General features: G+C 48.0%; 1 protein-coding gene across 1 annotated transcript in view; it reads right to left on the reverse strand.

Moving 5' to 3' along the window:
- Window positions 1–10,785: 10,785 nt before the first annotated feature.
- SLC28A1 (solute carrier family 28 member 1) overlaps window positions 10,786–22,194 on the reverse strand; it is a 54,898-nt gene continuing 43,489 nt past the window's right edge. The window contains exons 16-18 of the mRNA XM_029575170.1: window positions 19,344–19,442; window positions 17,483–17,594; window positions 10,786–13,896 (exon numbers count right to left, since the gene is read on the reverse strand). Coding sequence (XP_029431030.1) covers window positions 13,785–13,896; window positions 17,483–17,594; window positions 19,344–19,442 — 323 coding nt within the window. The 3' untranslated portion in view covers window positions 10,786–13,784. The remainder of the gene's footprint in view (window positions 13,897–17,482; window positions 17,595–19,343; window positions 19,443–22,194) is intronic.

Genomic DNA, 22,194 nt, shown 5'->3' on the forward strand with positions numbered 1-22,194 from the left:
CTCAGCCCGTGTGCAGTCTCTCTTACACCCAAAGGATAAGGGGGCTTTAGAAACAAAGGGGAAAGCAACGTTTCAGGTATGAACAGCTAGCTGGGTGGCACAGGTTGCATCTATTGAACTTTTCCAGTTCTTTCTTCCTCAGTGCCCTCCCTCTGCAGAACAGACAGCCAGGGCCATGAGAAGGGGGTGGGCAAGGCATGTGCAGCCCTCTGGGGCACCAGGCCCAGCAGCGCCAATGTGCCTCGGCCCTCCATGCTGCTGCTCTGCTAGCAGGAGCTCTCTCCGAGGTCCAGTGTAACCTGAGAAGGACCTGAGCTGGCCAGCTGGATCATCCAAGGGGGTTTCCATCGCCCGTGGCTAACCCCCCAGCGTCTGACTGCCTGGGGCTCCAGATCTATGCCTGTGATCCGCTGAGACAGTTTGGTGAATGAATTTGCAGCCAGGATTAAGCCAGGCTCTACTTTTATTAATCCTCATGCATGGTCTCTCGATTGCTTTATATTCCCTGTCAATCTTGGGCCCACTGCACTGCTGGTTCTGCCTTTTCCTAGCAGCATTTAGCAACCCCATGTGGGAGCCTGAGATGGTGCTGCTTATATAAAACCCTGCCACCATTTTAGTTAGCCCTTGTAGGGGCCGCGTGTCACTATGCCCTCCCCGGATTTTCTTTGTTTCTTACTGAAGGAACCGTGGTCCTCTAGGAACGAGGGCCTTTGCCTAACGTGACTTTGACCTTTTGGAAACTTTTTTTTGCTTTTAGAGGAGGAAGTTATTCCACCCTTTCTCTATTTTTTTTTTTTTTGTTTCCCTTTTGTAAGACTTTTGTTTTTCCAACGTGTCTGAGTAACCCCCAGGGCCCCGGAGCTCAGTGTGTGTCATCTCAGAGGAGTGGTCTTCCTCAATCAGAGAGCACAGGTGGACTGATGGAGGAAGGAATCTGGGTTCATTCCTGGGGAGAAAGAGGCAGTGAAGAAGGTCCGTGGCACCCGTCCGGTGTTAACCACGTCTACATCATCAGGATTTTGAAGAGATGAGTATGGAGGCATCCTCCCGGTACTGACAAGGGAAGTAAGAAGAATGTCTGACCAACTGGACCTAAGGTATGAGAAATTACTTTACTTGGGAACACTTAAATTGGGAAAAGATTATCCTAACCACAAAATTCTGGAAGGCAGTTCCAAAACTACCCCATGAGCTGGAAGGAATCAGGAATAAGACCTATCAATTGACATCAGTAACAGAATACATTAACTGGAAGCTGAAGATCACAAAGGAGATCTGAAGCTTTAAAATGGATAGTAAATGAATTATAAATAATAAGAACTAGTTGTTGCAGTCCCGGTCGCTAGGCTAGCGACCGGGTCCTTACCTTTCTCCTGCCTCCCCCGGTCTCGCTGCAATCCGTTGCTCCTGGGGGCCTGCAGGGCCGCATGGCAGCGTCTCTCTCCACGTGGAGACGCTGCCGAAGGACGATTCTGACTCCTCCCACTGCCAGGCAACGCGCGCGCGTGAGCAGGGGGCTCTTAAAGGTCCAGCACCCGGAAGTGCTGAACCGCCCTGTTCCTGACGTCAGACGCTGGCTGGCTATTTAAACCATCGTCTGACTTCCTTGCTTTGCCTTTGCAACGAGGTCGCTCTCCTGAGTGCTTAGTTGCTTCCCAGCGTTGCTTTCAGCCTTGGTTCCTGCTTGTTCCAGCCGTGCCTTGCTTCCAGCTCTGGTTCCTGCTTGTTCCAGCCGTGCCTTGCTTCCAGCTCTGGTTCCTGCTTGTTCCAGCCGTGCCTTGCTTCCAGCTCTGGTTCCTGCTTGTTCCAGCCGTGCCTTGCTTCCAGCTCCGGTTCCTGCTTGTTCCAGCCGTGCCTTGCTTCCAGCTCCGGTTCCAGCTTGTTCCAGCCGTGCCTTGCTTCCAGCTCCGGTTCCAGCTTGTCCCAGCCGTACCTTGCTTCCAGGTCAGGTTCTGTTTGGTCCTGCTGTGCCTTGGCTCCAGCTCTGGGCTCCACTTGCTGTCTACATATCCTGACTCCAGCTCCGGTTCCTGATTCTCCTTTGTCTTCAGCCAGCCACGAACCTTGGTCTTCTTCACGATTCTCCTTTGTCTTCAGCCAGCCACGAACCTTGGTCTTCTTCACGATTCTCCTTTGTCTTCAGCCAGCCACGAACCTTGGTCTTCTTCACGATTCTCCTTTGTCTTCAGCCAGCCACGAACCTTGGTCTTCTTCACGATTCTCCTTTGTCTTCAGCCAGCCACGAACCTTGGTCTTCTTCACGATTCTCCTTTGTCTTCTGCCAGCCTCGAACCTTGGACTCTTTCACGATTCTCCTAAGTCCCAGCGACTCGGACCCCTACGGGCTCCTCCTGGGGGGGTCTCGGGTTTCCAGGGTGAAGACGCCACCAGTCCGCTCCAGCTGAGTGCCGCCTCCCGGCTTATTAACTCCTGTGGACGCTGTCCACCTCAGCCGGCCCAAGGGTCCACTATTGACTTTACTCATAACATAACAGTTTGCAAAGGCCATGGACTCGGCGGACTCCGCTCCTATGCAGGCCATCCTTGGCATGGCCCAAAGAATCCAGCAGCAACAGCAATGTCTGGAAGTCTTGGCTGCTACGGTGGATCGCCTAGCCAGTCGCTTGGACGCCAATCCTCCACCGCTGGCACCACCCCCGCCTCCACTGGCGGTTCAAGCTCCCGCACAGACTCAGCTTCCAGCGCCTACTCGATACTCCGGGGATGCCAGATCGTGCAGGGCGTTTTTGAATCAGTGCTTCATCCGCTTCACGTTGCTACCAGGGCAGTTCCCGTCTGATGCCGTCAAGGTAGCATATATTTTGTCTCTGCTCGATGGGAGGGCTATGCTATGGGCCTCTCCCATGTGGGAGAAACAGGACGCCATGCTGCACAACTTGCAGGATTTCGTGACTCACTTCAAACAGACTTTTGATGAGCCAGCTCGTGCTACCACTGCTACCACTGAAATTCTACAGCTACGACAAGGATCCCGCTCTCTGGCGGAGTACGCTATTGAATTTCGTACTCTGGCGATGGAACTCGGCTGGCAGGATGACTGTTTGTGGGGTATTTTCCTGGAAGGTCTTGCAGGTCGTATCAAAGACGAGCTGATGGCTCGCGACCTGCCCCTCACTCTGAACGGGGTGATAGACTTGGCCGGGAGGATTGACCGGCGATTGCAGCAACGAGCTAAGGAGGGTCGAGTTCCTCGTCGGCCTGTCTCATTGGCACCCTCCTTCTCCAGGTCTCTGACTGTACCTCACAAGACACCATCAGCCTCCCACAGCTCCTCAGGGGAACTTATGCAGCTTGGACGGGCACCGCTAACCGAGGAGGAGAAGACACGACGCCGCACTCTGGGCCTGTGCTTATACTGCGGCACTAAGGGTCATTTCCTGGGTCAATGTCCTGCGAGACCGGGAAATGCTCGAGTCTAGGGAGAGATGAGGAGGTTCCCCTAGGCTATGTTAATGCTACTCCTCAATGTACAGTTCCTATAACGCTGGAATATCCAGGTGGCTCCTTGCAGACTCTAGCTTTCATTGATTCCGGAGCCGGAGGGAACTTTATCTGGAGAGAACTGGTACACCAATTAGGACTACCTACTAAGCGCCGGATACCTCCGTTACGGGTTACCTCTATCCGGGGAACCCCTCTACCTGGATCCATTTCTGAAACCACGATGCCTCTCACTTTACGGACGGGAGTGCTTCACACTGAGACAATCTCCTTTTTGCTACTGGATAAATCGGTGCACCCTGTGGTCCTGGGACTCCCTTGGTTGCAACAACATGCTCCGGTGATCCATTGGGACTCTCTCCAAATTGCGCAATGGAGTCCTTCCTGTTTCCAGAATTGCCTGGATCCCGTTCCTAGACCGGAGATATTACTCTCTCACTCTGCCCTGGACCTTCCTTTGCCGTACCAGGATTACGCTGACGTGTTCTCCAAACAAAAAGCTGAACTGCTTCCATGCCATCGGCCCTTCGACTGTGCCATTGATTTACTACCTGGTTCCACTCCCCCGCGGGGTAGGGTATACCCTCTTTCTCTGCCAGAAACCCATGCAATGTCAGACTACATTACGGAGAATCTTGCCAAAGGGTTCATTCGCCCTTCGCACTCTCCTGCAGGAGCAGGATTCTTTTTTGTGTCCAAAAAAGATGGCTCCCTCCGGCCGTGCATAGACTATCGAGGTCTGAACTCCATCACTAAGAAAGATCGCTATCCCTTGCCTCTGATCCCAGAACTGCTCGATAGACTTCAGGGGGCCAAGATCTTTACAAAATTGGATTTACGTGGAGCATACAATTTGGTTCGTATTCGTCCCGGTGACGAGTGGAAGACAGCGTTCAACACGCGAGATGGACATTACGAATACTTAGTAATGCCTTTCGGCTTATGTAATGCCCCTGCTGTCTTCCAGAATCTGATGAATGAGGTACTCCGAGAGATGCTTCATTCTTTCGTCATAGTGTACCTTGATGACGTTCTGATCTATTCCCAAGATCTCTCCTCCCATCGCCAACACGTCAAACAGGTCTTACAGGCTCTAAGAGACAATCATCTATACGCTAAATTTGAAAAATGTCAGTTTGAGCGCGAGTCGCTTCCGTTCTTGGGATATATTGTTTCCTCGTCCGGTTTCCAGATGGACCCAGAGAAGGTGGCGGCCATTGTCAAATGGCCTCGCCCGTCTGGCCTGAAGGCGCTACAGCGATTCCTTGGATTCGCCAATTTTTACAGGCATTTTATACCACATTACTCCCAGAAGGTAGCTCCTCTCACGGCGCTTACTCGCAAAGGGGTTAACGCTCACGATTGGTCCACTACCGCCTCGGCTGCCTTTGAAGACTTAAAACAAGCATTCCTAGACGCTTCCTGCCTACGACACCCAGATCCACAACGACCCTTCATCCTGGAGGTCGATGCCTCGAATCTGGCTGTTGGAGCGGTGCTCAGTCAACACGATACTTCGGGCAAATTGATGCCATGTTCATACTTCTCTAAAAAGTTTTCGCCTGCTGAATGTAACTATGGCATCGGAGACAAAGAACTCTTAGCCATCAAGTTGGCCTTCGAGGAGTGGAGGCAATGGCTGGAGGGGGCTAATCATCCGGTGACAGTGTACACTGATCACAAAAATTTATTGTACTTGGCCAAGCTCAACGACTAAACTCGCGGCAAGCAAGATGGTCACTCTTCTTCAGTCGTTTCAATTTCATCCTCAAGTTTCGACCAGCTGAGAAGAACGTTCGAGCCGATGCTCTATCTCGTACCTATCAGCCGGAAGAAGAGGACGACTCTCCACGAACCATCCTGGATCCTGCCTGTGTTCAAATAACTACCACTTCCATTGCTTCCTCAAATAAGACTACCGTTCCTAAGAGGCTTCGGAGGAAAGTCTTGTCTTGGGGCCATGACTCCTTGACCGGGGGACATGCTGGTAGACTAAGAACATTGGATCTTATAAATCGTTTCTATTGGTGGCCTGGTCTTCGACGTGATGTTTCCCTTTACGTGAATTCTTGCCCCACTTGCGCCCTGCAGAAACCGCTTAATGGCCCTCCGAGAGGGTTTCTACAACCGTTACCTATACCCACGGAACCCTGGACACATATTGCTACTGATTTTATGGTGGAACTCCCGCCTTCGCAAGGCAAGACTGTGGTATGGGTCACGGTGGACCGCTTCTCTAAAATGGCTCACTTTGTGCCTTTGCCCAAATTACCTTCCGCCACTGAACTGGCTTCTCTGTTCACACACCATGTATTCCGTATTCATGGTCTGCCTCAGGACATTGTATCTGACAGAGGCCCTCAATTCACAGCCAGGTATTGGAAAGCCTTATGCAAAAAATTTAAGATCCAGCTGAGTTTCTCCTCCGCTTTCCACCCGCAAAGTAATGGGCAAACCGAACGCATGAATCGTTCATTAAAGTTGTTCCTACGAGCGTTCATTAACCACAAACAAGATAATTGGGTGGAGCTTTTGCCTTGGGCAGAATTCGCCTATAATAATCAAATACATACGGCGACGGGGAAATCCCCTTTTCAAATTGTGTACGGTAAACAGCTCAAACCACCGTTACCTCTACCAGTACCAACCTCCTCACCAGCTGCTCAATTGACCGCGGACCAATTGAGTAAACTTTGGTCCTCTACTCAACACCGACTTCAGAAAGTCGCACGCACTTCTAAACGCTACTATGATCGACACCGAAAACCGGCATTCGCTTTTTTCCCAGGCGATCGAGTGTGGCTTAGTACAAAGAACATTCATCTGAGGCAACCTTCCAAGAAGCTCTCACCCAAGTTCTGTGGTCCTTTCCGCGTTGCAGAGAGGGTAGGGCTGGTCTCTTACCGTCTACGACTCCCAACCACTTTACGCATTCATGATGTCTTTCACGTCTCCCTCTTAAAACCAGTGATTCTTTCCAGATTCCACCCCAGGCCTCTTGAGGACGCTTCCATCACTACGGATGAGGATCCTACGTTTCAGGTACGAGAGGTCCTGGATGCTCGCTTCGCCAACAGACGTTGGGAATATTTGCTAGCCTGGGAAGGTTGTGGAGACGAAGACAATACGTGGGAGCCTGCCCGCAACATCTTGGACAAGACTCTTCTGCAGCAATATCATCTGGACCATCCTGACAGGCCAAGCCCTCTGAAGAGGGGGCGTAAAGGGGGGGGTACTGTTGCAGTCCCGGTCGCTAGGCTAGCGACCGGGTCCTTACCTTTCTCCTGCCTCCCCCGGTCTCGCTGCAATCCGTTGCTCCTGGGGGCCTGCAGGGCCGCATGGCAGCGTCTCTCTCCACGTGGAGACGCTGCCGAAGGACGATTCTGACTCCTCCCACTGCCAGGCAACGCGCGCGCGTGAGCAGGGGGCTCTTAAAGGTCCAGCACCCGGAAGTGCTGAACCGCCCTGTTCCTGACGTCAGACGCTGGCTGGCTATTTAAACCATCGTCTGACTTCCTTGCTTTGCCTTTGCAACGAGGTCGCTCTCCTGAGTGCTTAGTTGCTTCCCAGCGTTGCTTTCAGCCTTGGTTCCTGCTTGTTCCAGCCGTGCCTTGCTTCCAGCTCTGGTTCCTGCTTGTTCCAGCCGTGCCTTGCTTCCAGCTCTGGTTCCTGCTTGTTCCAGCCGTGCCTTGCTTCCAGCTCTGGTTCCTGCTTGTTCCAGCCGTGCCTTGCTTCCAGCTCCGGTTCCTGCTTGTTCCAGCCGTGCCTTGCTTCCAGCTCCGGTTCCAGCTTGTTCCAGCCGTGCCTTGCTTCCAGCTCCGGTTCCAGCTTGTCCCAGCCGTACCTTGCTTCCAGGTCAGGTTCTGTTTGGTCCTGCTGTGCCTTGGCTCCAGCTCTGGGCTCCACTTGCTGTCTACATATCCTGACTCCAGCTCCGGTTCCTGATTCTCCTTTGTCTTCAGCCAGCCACGAACCTTGGTCTTCTTCACGATTCTCCTTTGTCTTCAGCCAGCCACGAACCTTGGTCTTCTTCACGATTCTCCTTTGTCTTCAGCCAGCCACGAACCTTGGTCTTCTTCACGATTCTCCTTTGTCTTCAGCCAGCCACGAACCTTGGTCTTCTTCACGATTCTCCTTTGTCTTCAGCCAGCCACGAACCTTGGTCTTCTTCACGATTCTCCTTTGTCTTCTGCCAGCCTCGAACCTTGGACTCTTTCACGATTCTCCTAAGTCCCAGCGACTCGGACCCCTACGGGCTCCTCCTGGGGGGGTCTCGGGTTTCCAGGGTGAAGACGCCACCAGTCCGCTCCAGCTGAGTGCCGCCTCCCGGCTTATTAACTCCTGTGGACGCTGTCCACCTCAGCCGGCCCAAGGGTCCACTATTGACTTTACTCATAACATAACACTAGTCACTGAGTATTTTTAATGACTTTCCATCTTTAATCAGTAGTAAAAGTTAAGTAGGGAAACATCCTTAGTGCTGTATACAAGAGATTTTGGTACTGAATTTCTATTAAACAATGTTCAGGGCCGAGGATGTTCCCCCTTGACAGGGAATCTTGGACATCAGATTGAATTACCATCAGGAGAAGATTCTAACAGCTTAACCCTTATCTGAGTTGTGGTCTTTGGGATCCTGTGAGGGGGACACTAGACCAGGGGTTCCACTTATGAGCTCTTCATTTCTTTGGTCCAGTTGACCTCTATGGAAACAGTTAATGTGGTGCAGCCCATCTAACCATCCTAACGTGTCATGCAGTAGGTCAGTGCCACCATCCAATCAGAAGTCACAGAATAGTCTTTCCACTGGGACTTGACCACTGTGCTTTTTACCTGAGGACCCCCCCGTGGCTGTTAAGATGGCCCACGATTGTTTGCTTTCCTTCCAGCATCAGCTAGAGAGGGATATGGGAAAAGAACGACATCCCGTGTTTGCTGAGCAGTGTTTGGAGGCTGCTCGTGCAGTGAGTATATGGGTAAAACCTACGGGGAGAGAGGAAGTGCAGAATGCCGGCTCTGAGTATTCCTGAGCTGAGGCAAGTTTGGAGAAAGCCTGAACCGAAGGCCCTGACCGTGGCCATGGTGGTATCCCTCCTGTGGAGACCAAATCAAAGTAGGGGGAGTTGGGTCCATGAGAGGAAAGCGCACCCCCAGCTACCTCTGCCGCCTACTGACAACTCTGTAAGGCAGAAATGCAGCCTTGGTGCCTCTGGGTTAAGAAAGAGAGAGAGAGATTACGGGCAAAGAACAGGCGCGCACCAGTCAGTTAATCAGAAAATGACCGTTTTCGCTTCATATTTCTCTAAGGACTTTGTCTTTATCCGCTATCCACCGCAACTAGAAGAAGCGTTACGTCTCTAGCTTACAAGCTGTTCAGAAGGCTTTTTTAAATTTTCTTTTCTCCATATCTAGAACTGTTTGAAAGGACTGTCTGAAATGTTAATAACTGGAGGTATAATCTCTCATGTTTATTCATTCATATATTTGTGGTTCAGTGTGATTATATATAATGTAGATGCTCTATGCTGTATGTGCTGATATCTGTCATAACTTGACTTTATTGCATTGAATAAGTACAGTTGATTACTTACTGTTTGGTTATTTTTCTCTGCCAACCTATTGGATGGGTGTGCTGGGCTCTGGGGATTGTTTTGCAGGTATATCAGCTTCATAGAAAACGGTACAGCTGCAGATTGTGGGGAACTCTGGAGGGCATGGAGCAGGGGGTCTGGAAAGTCATTGTCTTCCCCCATTCAGATAAAAGACCCTGCATGTTTTCCTCTTTATCTGTGTTCAGAGAATATTTATTTATTCTCTAATGTGACCCATCTTCCTTGGCCAATAAAATAATTACAGATGGTTTTACACATATTAGCACAGTACTCATAGTGAAAGTCCTACAGGTCCATATTTAGTGAGCCTAGGAGCAGGCAAGTTATCCGGCTATTCATCAGGACAATTTCTCCATTGAAAAAACTCAGCTAAAGTTATCTCAAAAACATTACCTAGATAATAGGGGTGTGCAGAGTCAAAAAATTCATTTTGGTTCATTCATTCATTTCATAGGTCATAGTCATTTGTCAGGTTTGTCTCAAATGATGAAAACAAATTTTCATTTGTTCATTTCATTAATTTTTTTGTTTTACATAGACGTCAATGGTGGAAACAATCCATAGGCCCCCATTGACTTTACTGTAAAATTAAAAACAGGATGGGGCCTAGACCCAATGTCGAAGCCTGACCAGAGGCCAGTTCCCATTGTCAAGGTCCAGGCCTATGTCTGATGAAGGGGCCTGACCCAAGGCCAGGACCCATTACTGAGCTTGTTAAGGCCCATGCTCATTGCTGGAGCCCAGCTCGAGGCCAGGACCTGTCACCCAGGCCCAAGCCCAATGCTGAGGCCTGGCCTGAGGTCAGGTTTGGTCACTGACACCTGACTCTAGGCCTAGGCCTGAGTCCCATCGCCAAGGCCTAGGCCAAGACCCCTCAGTGATATCTGAAGCTGTCAACGAGGCCTAGATCCAGGCACGATGCAAGGTCCTGGCCTAAGGCTAGGTCCCATCACTTTGTCTCAGGCCTATGCCCAACACTAGAGCCCAGTCTGAGGCTGGGACCCATTGCGAAGGCCTGAGCATAGGCCTAGATCCCGGACCGGATCTTCCACCACCTTCTTTTATCAAATAAAAATTACTCCGTCTGCCAAGACATGCTGCAGTGATGCCACTGCGGTGCCTTCCTCCCTAGTGGAAGGCACCATTTTGATGTATGGATGTACATTTCAGTGGGTCCATGCATAGGCCTGGGCCTCAGCAACAGGACCAGACTGAGGCCTTGTTCCTCTGGAGGCCTGCTTTTTATTTTTTAATTACATAATTATGAAAATACCAACAAATCTGTTTATTTTCATTGGAAACAATTTTTGGTCAGTTTCCTTTGTAATGAACCAAAAACGGTTGGATTTGTTGCATTTTATTCATTCATTTAAAACAAATGCACATCCCCTACTGGATAACGTTAAACCTAACTGAATATGTTCTGAATATAGCTGGGTAGACTTCAGATTATCCAGATAATCTGCCCAGATAATTTTAACTCTACCCAACTATATTCAGAATATAGCTGAGTAACTAAAACAAAACCCTTGAAAGCCAGCAGGCCTGATCCCCAAGCCCTCCCACCTCCAAAATTCTTTAAAATATGTCCAGGCATAAAACCAATCCCTCCCTCCCCTAACTTCCCAAAATAAAAATAAAGGAATGGGCCGCAAGGCCTGAGGGGCCCCCGCCATGATATTTAAATTAAAATGTGGAGCCCCCTCCTACCCCTCACCTTCTCACAATCACTGCCCCCAACCTCACGTCCCACCCAGCCTCTCTCAAATTCCTAGACCTGAGTCAAGAGCCGGTGTAGTCTTACCATGCTCCTGGCCGCGTCTAGTGTGATTCTGGCAGAGTACGTTACCAACGTCGCTGACAAGGAAGACCCTTGAGGCAGCCGAGAGATCAGTAAATACCGGCTCCTGGCTTGGATATAGACGTTTGGTAGGGTCTAGGTAGGTCAGGAGGGTGGGGGTAGAGGTTGTGGGTGGGTAGGGGGCAGGAGGGAGGCTGGGGATTTGTATTTAAATATCATGGGGTATGGAGGCAGGCCTTTGGCCACCATGACCTGTCTTTTTTTTATTTTGGGGGCTAGGAGGGTGAAGTCGGCTGCTACACCTGGACATATTTTATTTTGGGGGCTGGAGGATGGGAGGATGGGGCATCAGGCATGTAAGGGTTTTCTTTTTATAGCTACCTGGCTATATTTTGAATATTGTTGGGCAGCACTAAAGCTACCCAGACAATTTTAGGTCTGATCTGAAGCACAACCAGACTTATCTGGATAGCTTAGCCACATAACTCTGAATAACAGAGTTATCCGGGTAGGTTATGTGGATAACTCAGTCACACCCCGAAATACCCAGAATGCCTTCCAATTGCTTGGGCTAAATTATATCTCCGCAATGACTTACACAAGTACAATTTAGCTTAAATGTAAACCTTGAGCTTTGTCCGGGTAATTCAAAAGTTACCTGGACAAAACCTTTTGAAGATGGACCTCTAATTGTCTTCAGCATATTCAGCCTTTGGAATGTTGTACAGGCCCAGCTTATTCTTCAGATATCAGACAGCAAAATGTTCCAGGGCCTCATTGCAATTCTGTGAAGAAACAATGCAGCTAGGAACCTCAAAGTCTCGAGACAGCAACTCTCTAGCTCATCCGACTTCAAAATGGCACGCCAGCAAGACGTCTCAGCTTTTACTTTAGCTGTGCTTCTCAGATCTGGTATATTTGTAGAGTACAATTAATTTCAAATGAAAATCTGCAGCGTATTGCACCGACTGTTTGATTTAGCGGTGCCACTGCTGTGCCAGCTTATGGCTTTTACTGTATCATTGTATCTGGGAATAATAATTTAAGTGAAGAAAACGCCTCAAAGCATGTATTTGTTTCTTGGCGAGTACCCCATATCCACAGTGGCCGGTGTTGTTAATGCCTGCGTCAATCATCTTGTGGGAAAAAGCAGAATTCACCTGAGGGCAGAGGGAGGAGGCCCACACAATGAATCGTCAAGTTTTTATAATTGTACAATATTTACATCAGCCAAAGACAGGGTTCTGAGGAACAGTACAAAGGCGGTGCTGCTCATTTTAGGAGTATGTATGTATCCTAGAGAAAAAGGTAAGAATCCTTATTAAACTTGTCATCGTCTGTACAGTGCGAAATTAGGGCTCACAAATTCTGGTTAAGTTCAGTGCTCCAGGCCTCGTACCTGGAGCAGGAAACATCTAACAGTCTGCCTGAGCAAGTGCATCATGGGTAGCCAGGCCCTGCCAGGCCCTACAGGGACACAAGTCTTACTAGGCCCAGGCTTCCCAATGTCATGAAGCACAAAATCATCACCTTTCAGACTCGCCACTCCTCTTAGCAGAAGGCTTGGGGTAGCCTGCATGGAGCAGCCGATATCACTGTGTTATTTTTAAAGAATTTGCTTAAAAGAAAGAAAGTGAGAGCTCTATGCTATTCCCACGTGAGCCAGAGCACCACCCTGGTTGCATAACAAAGTGCACGGAGCCCAGGACACAAGGAGCAGATTTTCTTCAGGGTTTTTTCCCGAATTTTGGTAGCTATGGGGATAAAGTTCAGTACATCAGGCCTCGATTAGTGCCCCTTGGAAGAACAATGCAACGGATAGAATCAGAAACCGGAGAAAAGCTTCGTCGAGGTTGATTCTGGTCCTAAGAGGTCAGGGCCGGCGGTAGAGACTGCTCTGGGGTCATGAGGTGAACTGAGCAAACTGAAGGGAAGGTTCATGCAGCACCAGCCAAATATCTCGTTCTAGCGAGGGAGGGCGGGAAGGAGATTGCAGTCAGCTGAAGACAAAACAAGAATCTGTAGTTGGCAGCGATAGGCCAGCCATCTACCTCACTTAAAGCAGCAGCACTAGTTAGAGTCTTTAAAACACCCTTGTGTCTGTTTCTTGACTCTGTTGCTTCCTCTTTCAGTCTTATTCCTAGGGCTCTTTCCTTTATCCGACAATAGTTTATCTATTGCATTTACAAACATTTTGAATAAAAGTTATGCTCATTGTATTATGGCCTGTTCCTCCCCCAGCACCTCCCCTGTGTTTAAACCCCCTGTGTCCATTTTTCAGTTCTTCATGATGTATCTGCTTTGAGCCTTGACTTCAATGGTGCCAGTATCCATGAGACAGATGCTTTGAACACTACCCCCTCCCCACTTCCTGCAGGTTTTAAAAAGTGGGCAGAGTTTAGGGAGGGAAAGCACGCACGGGGATGTCATTTTGAAATCCCCGTGCCTATTTTGAAGCAGGTGCAAAGTTGCTTTCCCCCCCCCCCCTGCTGGCCTGAATTTTCATAGGGAGACTCCATGGAGAGTTTCCCTTTGAAAATCAGCCTGCAGGACCACCTTCACAAAACCCTAAGATTTACCAAAGGTCCATCAAGACCAGTATCCTGTTTCCAACAGTGGCCAATTCCTGGGCCTGCAAGCAGCATGCGCAATCCAGAAATTGCCCTCCCTGTGTTTATTAGTGTGTGCGGCTAATTTCCACATTCTGAGTGTACTGATACTGCAAGCAAACGGCTGACAAGTGCTCTCTGTCCATGTGGTGGGCTGGAGGGCTGGCTCTTTCCCGGACCTCACTAGATCGAGCAGTGTCTCATGGACACCCGACCCCCTTCCCCACTCCCATGAAGAGCCAGGCTGAGTCTGCCTTTGTCTGCCACCCTGGAGCAGGAGGGGGTCCAGGGGCGCCATTAGCAGGCCGTGCTATTGTAGGCAGCGCAGCAGTTTCGGAGAACCGTAGCGGTATCTGCAAGTCCTTCCCAGCCTCCGGTGAATTCCTGCGTCCCGTTCTGTTGCAGAGTACTGAAAAGAAAGGCAACGAGACATATCAGATCGGACTGATGACTGTATCTGCTATGGTTTCTATCTTTGTGTGTGTGTGTGTGTGTGTGTGTGTGCTGTGGTTTCTATCTTTGTGTGTGTGTGTGTGTGTGTGTGTGTGTGTGTCACTCTCCCACCTCTACCTTATTACTTTTGAATGTCTGGCCCTAGGTTGACCACATGGAGCTGTCACTGGGGGGGGGAGGGGGGACGGACATTAGACTATTTTAGTTTTTAAACTTGGGGAGTGCTTTTGGGGGGTATAGACGGGAACAAAGTTGTGGATTTTTGCTATCAAACATATATTAGGATTGGAACTGAGGCTAGATAGAATGTTGCTCCTTCTAATTATTATAACCCCCATTTCTGACCGGGCACATAAAATGATAATTTCTCTCCCTAATGATGAGGCTCAGTCTCTCAAATGTATTTAGTGGGTTCAGAGATTTGGATCCTGTAGATGGTAGTGGACCCTGTTAGAAGCACTGGGGTGGCTCACTTTCTCTTGACTGATCAAAGAGTACATTAGCCGGTCTTCCCTCAATGAATCTGCATTTCTCTATAAGTACTCATTAAATAAAGTCTCACAAAGCAAAGTATTACCACTCCAAGGTATATCCCAAACTCTTAACTTTATTTCTGGATTTTACAACCAGCAACTAGATACCTTTTAGTTTAGGGTAAACATTCTGTATTGAATACTCAAAGTTAATGGGATACACAATCAAAGTAACAACATTTGAACAAAATTTAGATCTTTACAATCCTCTTATTCCAGCTCCTCATACTTTCTTCCCATCTCTTCATATTTTTGTCTCTCCACTTTTAGGGACATGGAGCTTACATCTCTAAATACCCCTTCAGTTGTTCACACCAACTATCAAGGGCTACTCACAACCTTATGACTTCAGGAACCTTTCTTCCTTCTCCATTGGCAATGTGCAGGTTTTCCCTGGTCTCCTCTACACTCCATTTCTCCCTGGCATTCCCCTCATCTCAGGACACCCCTTCATCTCCTCTTCCAGGCCATTTTTCCTTAGGAGTAGGAATTGCCTATCCTACAACTCCTCATGCAGTTACTCAGGGGAAGAAATCGCTAGCTCTCCACTCCACTCCTCAGCCTTTGGTCTTTTTCCTTGTGAGGGAGGGTAGAAGCCCCTGTAATGGTCAGCTACTCCAGGACCCCACATCACTGGCGATCCCTCTCTTCCCAAGCTTCAACCTAGAAAGGGCAACTCCCGCCAATCTGACCCTAGGACATCTCCCAACCAATCAAAACCTCCCATAAACTTAAAGGGACTCAACATCACTCAAAACATTAACACTCAGATGCCTTTACACATACCAATAACCATAACCCGGTAATCCACTGCCATCCAGTGGTCACTCCAAAGTAGTGCAGGTTCAAACAATCAAACATTTTTAATAACACTTCAAGACTTTGGAAATTCCTGAGTCTCTCCTCCCCAAAAAATCTTGCACTACTAGAAAAGAAAGGGACACAAATTTGGGGATCTCCCACATTATTATTATTATTTTGTATTATGAGGGAAAATCATTTTCCTTGTCTAGTCATGAGATATATTTCCAGCCAGGATTGGAGGCGGGGATTTGTAGGTTAAAGATGCCTTTTTTTCCTCTGTATTTCCATGCTGATCTATGCAACCTGCCTAGGGTCAAGGATTTTTTTTTTAAGAAAGGCAGTATATAAGCGTGGATACAGAACTGAATATAGGTATGGAAGATAGTGGTGGGTCATGTAAAGACGAGATACGGGTGGAGGAGCTGGCGTTGGGTTGCTAATGGGAATTTATACGCTTCTCTGTTCAAATTGGAAGAACCTCAACTGTGTAGGCTAGATGGACCAATTATGCCTTTATCTCCCATCTGATATTATGCCCACGCATCCTGAGGTTTGGAAACCTGTTATCTTCATTCTCCAAATATTTTAGAACAGCACAAGTTGAGTACTGGACATGAATGGCCCTTTTTTCATCTGATCACCTATTTTAAAATGCAGTGGAACTTGTAGACTGCAGGCAAAAATGAAACCAGGCATTTTGCCCTTAGTACAAAAGATTAACTCAATCGGGAAGTCTGGAACTGAAATTAGAGATTCGGTTACCAATGACCTTTTCAGGTTTCAGAAATGTTTGTACATCTGTGGGGCACATAGTTACTATGGAAATATACTGCATTTTCACTCACAGATCCTTCAGTGGCCCTGCCCTTTCCTCATACACAGGTTTCCTGTTCAGTAAGAAACCTCACGGGCGAGGCAGGGCCACTCTGGGGGCTGCAATCTCATGCAGGCTCTCTACTCCCTGACTGCCATTGCTCTCCTCCATTACTGCCAGAGATGCTCTCTCGCACCCCTTCCATGCTTTTACCTCTCTCGTGGTTCTCCTTGATCCCCTCTATTCCTTCCTACCTCAGACCTCTCACACCTGCTGCAGAATATATGATGTGGATTTTGGGGAGAAAAAGGTGCCAGAGAGGCCAAGTATGCATTGGCAACTTTAACCAGGAAGAAGGCATTCAATCCCTCCTCACATTTCCCCCAACTCTCCACATTTACCCCTTCTTCACCTTCCTATAATAATTGTCCCTTCCTCACTTCACCCTAGCATTCACCACCTCCTCATGTCCCCACTCCCCCCCCCCCACCCCCAATATTCATGCCTCCCCTCTTTTTCCTATTCTCTGTGGCCTCTGTTTGATGCACTTCCTCTCTTCTCTCTGTTCTTGCTTTACTCCTTTCCTTATCTTTGCCACTCACTCTCCCCTCTTGTCTCTACTTTTTCCCCTTCTTCCTCTCTCAGCCAGCCTTCCCTTCTGTGCATCAGCAACAGTAACCTTAGCACATGGCTGCTTTGTCCCACCTCCTCCATCTGATTGGTTCTCCTGAGCAGAGTGAAACCAATCAGCTGAAGGCAGGAGATAAGCAGCAGCCTGCTCTGTCTGTTGATCATTGGTGAGAAACAGAGAGGACTCTTCCTACAGTCCAAGGCTTCCGATAATTTTCCTCTGATAATTGCACACCTGGTCACACCAGTCCTAAATAATCCTCATGTCATCCATCTCATCAATGTGGACAGATTTCACCATAACATGCCTTGTTGACCCTTGTTAATGGACTACCCATCTCCATTTCAGCATTTGATCTCATTTCAATATGAAACTTGCGTTGTTGGGTCACTCAAAAGCTTTTTGGCTGTGACAGCCTAACCCTGACCTATGAAGGAGGTGCACTTAAGCAAACAAAATTGTGCACCATAGAAGTCCAAAGAGAGGAATTCTCCCTGTTAGCTTAGCTTTTAGGAAACCTTTATCAGCTCACTATATACTCCTCTGTCTCAGTTTCGTATCAAATGCAGATTTTCTTATAGTCCCAGATTTCCCTCGTTCATCTCAAAACATTGCGGTCAATGATGTCCTAATTTCTCATAGAAATGTTGGATTCTTAGGCTCAGAATATACCTACTCAGGAATGAGCTGAGCAAGCAGAGCTCAGACCCAGTCTCCAGGAGGGTTTGGGGATGGCGCTAGGACAAACAGTCAGACTTACTTTCCAAACAGCTCTCTGCAGCAGATGTAAACGTTGTAATTGGTGCCGTTAATGGCCGTCGTGTTGAAGAAGGAGAGGCACTGCACGTCACCCCGAGGTACATAGAGGATACCTAAGGAGAAAGAGAAGCGCTGAGAACAGGAGCCTTAGGACAGTGATGCCGAAGACCGTGCATGTCAGATTATCCTGAAACATGGTGGCACAGTGCCATTAAGTCATCTTCTTATGCCATGGCCTGATTTCTGCTGCAGTGGGCTGTGCATATCATCTGCAAAGGGATTTGACATGCCAGAGTAGGTTCTATCCAGCACATAGAAACCTCTATGCAGAGGATATGAATGACTAAGAAAGGTTGGAATAGTCCCTTGAAGACCCGTTTACTATGACAGGGAATGAGATTCCAATTAAATCCAAGAAATCTGGTATACAGAAGTAACCCTGGTTACCTTTAATGGTATTTTCCAATCATCCAGACCACAGTTCTCAATGGTGTACTCAACGGGAGTTCTTAAGAGAAAGCACACAAGGTGTCTTCAAAGTATAAATGGAGATCTGTCTGTAGGAGTTTTGGGAGGCTTCTGAATGGTTGTAGACAGTTTTATTATATTGAATTATCGAAATGTTGGACCTGTGAGCTGTTCTAACTCTGTACTTGAGCATTGTTAGCTCCTAGGGAGGACCATGTGACAATCCCATGAGTTCTTACAGGTCGATTTTAAAAATGTTGCTTACACAAAATTGCGTGCAGGTACTTGTAGTCTTGCTTTTCTTAGGGAATGCAATAGGGAATTCAGAATCCATCCCAACATGCAATGGGGTAAAACCAGGTGTGGATCAACCTGTCCTGAAAATCTGAGCCAGTTGGGAACTCTAGTTTGGGTACTTGCCAGGTACTTGTGACTTGGATTGGCCACTGCTGGAAACAGGATACTGGGCTTGATGGACCCTTGGTCTGACCCAGTACGGCAAGGCGTATGAAAAGAAAAAAGACCCCCCCCCCCACCCCCCAATAAAAGATATAAAACAAAAGGAAAGAAGGAAGACCTCCCTTGCCCGCCTGTGGAAACAAAGCACATCCAAAATTTAAAAAAACCATAAGGGCCCCAGGCTTTCCTCTTCCCCTCACTACCATTCCCGAGCTGTGGAGGTGCAGAAGTGCGAGTGGGGCAGGACGGATCCTCCCTCGCTTCCGCCCAGCCGGGTCCCTAGTGGGAAATGTCATCGGTTGGCTCTGAAGCCGGCAGCATCTTGCAGTACAGAGGTAGAGCTACCCCTATGTGTACAAACGGCGCCAGGCCGGCAGGCACCGTGTTCAACCAAGGACCCGGCTGGGCAGAAGCGAGCGAGCGAGGATCTTTCCTGCCCCACCCGCTCTTCTGCACCCCCACACCTTGGGTAAGTTGGGTCGGGGGGGGGCTTCCTTTTTTAATGTTGGTGGCTCTGTTTTTTCGACAGAGGGGGTGGAAACTAAGGCTGGGTCTGGTTGCAGGGTTTGTTTGTTTGTTTGGTTTTTTTTTTTTAAACAAAATGAAAGAAAGTTAATTAAATTTTGTTTATTTTTCTTTCACTTTGGTCTTAAAACAGATTGAAACAAAACTGGAAACAAATCCCTATAATGTATAAGAAACAAAAATAATTACGACTAAAAAGGAGATCTAGAAACAAAATAACAAAGAGAGACACAAATAGTTATTTTGAACAACCTCTTATTATTGCTGCTTCGGTTTTTCTGTCCTTTTTCAAGCTTCAAGTATCAGCCCCAGTCACCACGTCACATTATCCTTGATGCGCTCAGACATCCTCACCACCACCACGCCGTCCCAGTCACTCAAATTCAGCACTCAGGGCGTAGAGAACGTACCTGCGACGCAAGCGTTGACCATGGAGACACAGGCACCGGTCAGGAGGGCTAGGGAGACGATCCGTGCAAACTCGCTTTTCCGCTGAGGAGCCATAGCAGCTGGGCAGAACCAAAAGACAATGAAGGGCAGGCTGCTAGTATAACCATGAGGCTCCCTGGCAAGCTAGACTGAGGGAGGAGAGCTGGCACGAAAACGCGGTACCAGCGCTTTACGCTAGGGACAACCCAGATCCGTGCCAGGGCTCAGGGTCCTCTGTCCAGCACAGGGAAGTAAGGATTTGCTGTTAAGTGGCTCCCCCGATTGGAAAATGGGGCCAGTGGCAGAGGTCTGAGTGTCCTCTCCCTGCTGCCCAATGGTATCTCCATGCTTTGTGTCCTCTGAACGGATACTCAACTAATTAAGAGGAGTTGACTAATTGTGTCCCGGGGAACATGGCTTCTTAATCTCCCCTATCCAGCGCTGGGTTCTAGGTAGCACCTCGGAGGTTAGTGTGTGTGCATCCCGAACCCCGAGGCAGCTTTCTGACTTTCCATTGGGTTGCAATGTCAGGAAGGAAGGACTAGTTTATTTCAACTTTAATCTATCTTTTAAATAAAAACAAGGATTATTCGTCCTGACACACAGTTTCTTGTTTCTGGCTGACAAAAATGAGGCTGTTCTGAATTTAATTTAAAATATTTCTTTATAAAACAGTTTTACTTTGTAAATTTACAGACGTTATTTCTCATGCCTTGTTCCAGCTCTCCACTCTCATCTTGTCTGTTACCTAACGAGCGGCGTCTAATCAGTGAGCCCCGGTTTCCGTGAGCAGGTCTTTGATTAGGCCATGCTTCAGGTCAGAGAGCAGCTGAGACGTGGGCACCGAGAAATGAATGGCCACAGGCCAATGGCTCTTTAAGGTCACCAGCTGGCTCCATTCCTACCGATCCAGTCTCAGTGGCTTCTTTATTTCCTTCAGAAAAGTAGCAGCAGGCAACGGGATAAAATTCGGACCGGATCGGCCTAATCAACAGGAATGGAGCCAGATGGCAACCCTATTAAGATTAAAGTTAGCACTCTTGGCAGATCAGATTTTATGAGCAGAAAAACAATTTGGCAGCAAGGGGGAACTGATATCTGGCCTGTACTGGGAAGGTATATTTGAAACAGCGAAAAAGGCGGCAGATGAGAACCATTTAGAGCTCATCCAGTCTGCCCAATCACATTCCTACTGCAATGCTATAGAGCTCAGTTGATCTCTGGCTGTCTCGTCACTTCACTGCAACCAAGAATCCTTTGTGCTTATTCCAGGCTTTCTGCAATGTTGTTACTCTTTACGTCTCCACTGGGAGGCTTTTCCGTGCGTCCACCACCAATATTTTATGATGCTATGACTGACTGTATCACCTTGTAGCCTCATAGCGTGACCTCTTGCTCTAGAGCAGGGATTATCAGCTGCAGGATGGCCTACCCAGCAAGTCATTCCCGCTCCCCCTACCCTAAACAGCCACCTCTGAACTGCTGCTTCCGCCAAGGGCCTCTCACTCACAACAGTTGTGATCAATGCACAGGAAGCAATGGGTGGAAACGGAGTCAGCGCTTGTGCTCCTTATCAGGCCTGGCTTTTCTTGCCAAAGCTAGGAAGAGGTGGAGCCTGGGAGAAGAGGCCATGTTTCTTCATGATCAGTCACCATTGCCGCTCACACTGACACGGAGGGGCCCAGGATTGGCGACTTTTGCGAGAGAAAAACGCCCGCTGTGATGGTTTTAGGGAAGGGGGAGAGGGGCCTGGGATCCCCCACTACTACAGTGAATGCACTGGAGGAGGATAAGCGATTTCTTCCCTTTGAGTTTTTATAAAATAATCGCCAATTTGCTTTTTTTCTATCATTATAAGTTATATTATTGATATTACTCCCTTTGTATTTTTATTCTTACTTTATTCTATTACTGTTATTGTTGTTCTATTTATTTATTTTTTATTTTTTGGGTTTTTATTTTATTTTGTTTAGTATTAACTATACTCCTATCTTATGTTACCATTGTGAACCGCTTTGAACAGTAATATTGCTGAAAAAACGGTATAGAAATGTTTTAAATAAATAAATAAATAAATAAATAAATAAAAGTGAGGCTGTGAAGAGGGCACTGAGGGAGAATGAATGATGCCAAGAGAGGACACTGGGGGAGAATTTGTGAGGGTGGGGGAGGTACTAGGGGAGGAGGCGTGAGGCTGGGTGGAGCACTGGGGATGGATGAGCGAGGCTGAGAAAGGTACACTAGGAGAGGGATGCTTTGAGGGGGAAGATGTGGCAAAGGCTTCAGCGTGAAAGAAAATGAGGAGGGACTAAAAGGTGTCAGTGCCCTGATACTTTATAATAAAAGGTGTCAGTGCCCTGATACTGTATAATAAAAGGTGTCAGAGCCTTGATACTGTATAATACAAGGTGTCAGTGCCCTGATACTGTATAATAAAAGGTGTCAGAGCCTTGATACTGTATAATAAAAGGTGTCAGTGCCCTGATACTGTATAATACAAGGTGTCAGTGCCCTGATACTGTATAACTGGATTCCATTCATATTACAAAAAGCAATTCTAAAGCTTGAACAGACATAAAATGTTAGAAATATTTAGCTGTTTTCCTGCGCTCTCCAAACTAGTAGGCATCTGCAACCACAGGTAGTCCTATACTATGTTCAGTGGGATTGCCAATGGTGTGCCTCGTTCTGTGCCTGCAAGCTTTCAGCAAATGGCACAGTAATGCTAGCACCGGGTCATGGCAGGGGTTCTCTCAACCCAGTCCTTGGGATTCACCTAACCAGTCAGGTTTTTAGAATATCCACAATGAATAGGCATGTGCAGTCTTGATT

Source organism: Rhinatrema bivittatum, chromosome 13 (genome assembly GCF_901001135.1).
Source record: "Rhinatrema bivittatum chromosome 13, aRhiBiv1.1, whole genome shotgun sequence".
Lineage (NCBI taxonomy): Eukaryota > Metazoa > Chordata > Amphibia > Gymnophiona > Rhinatrematidae > Rhinatrema > Rhinatrema bivittatum.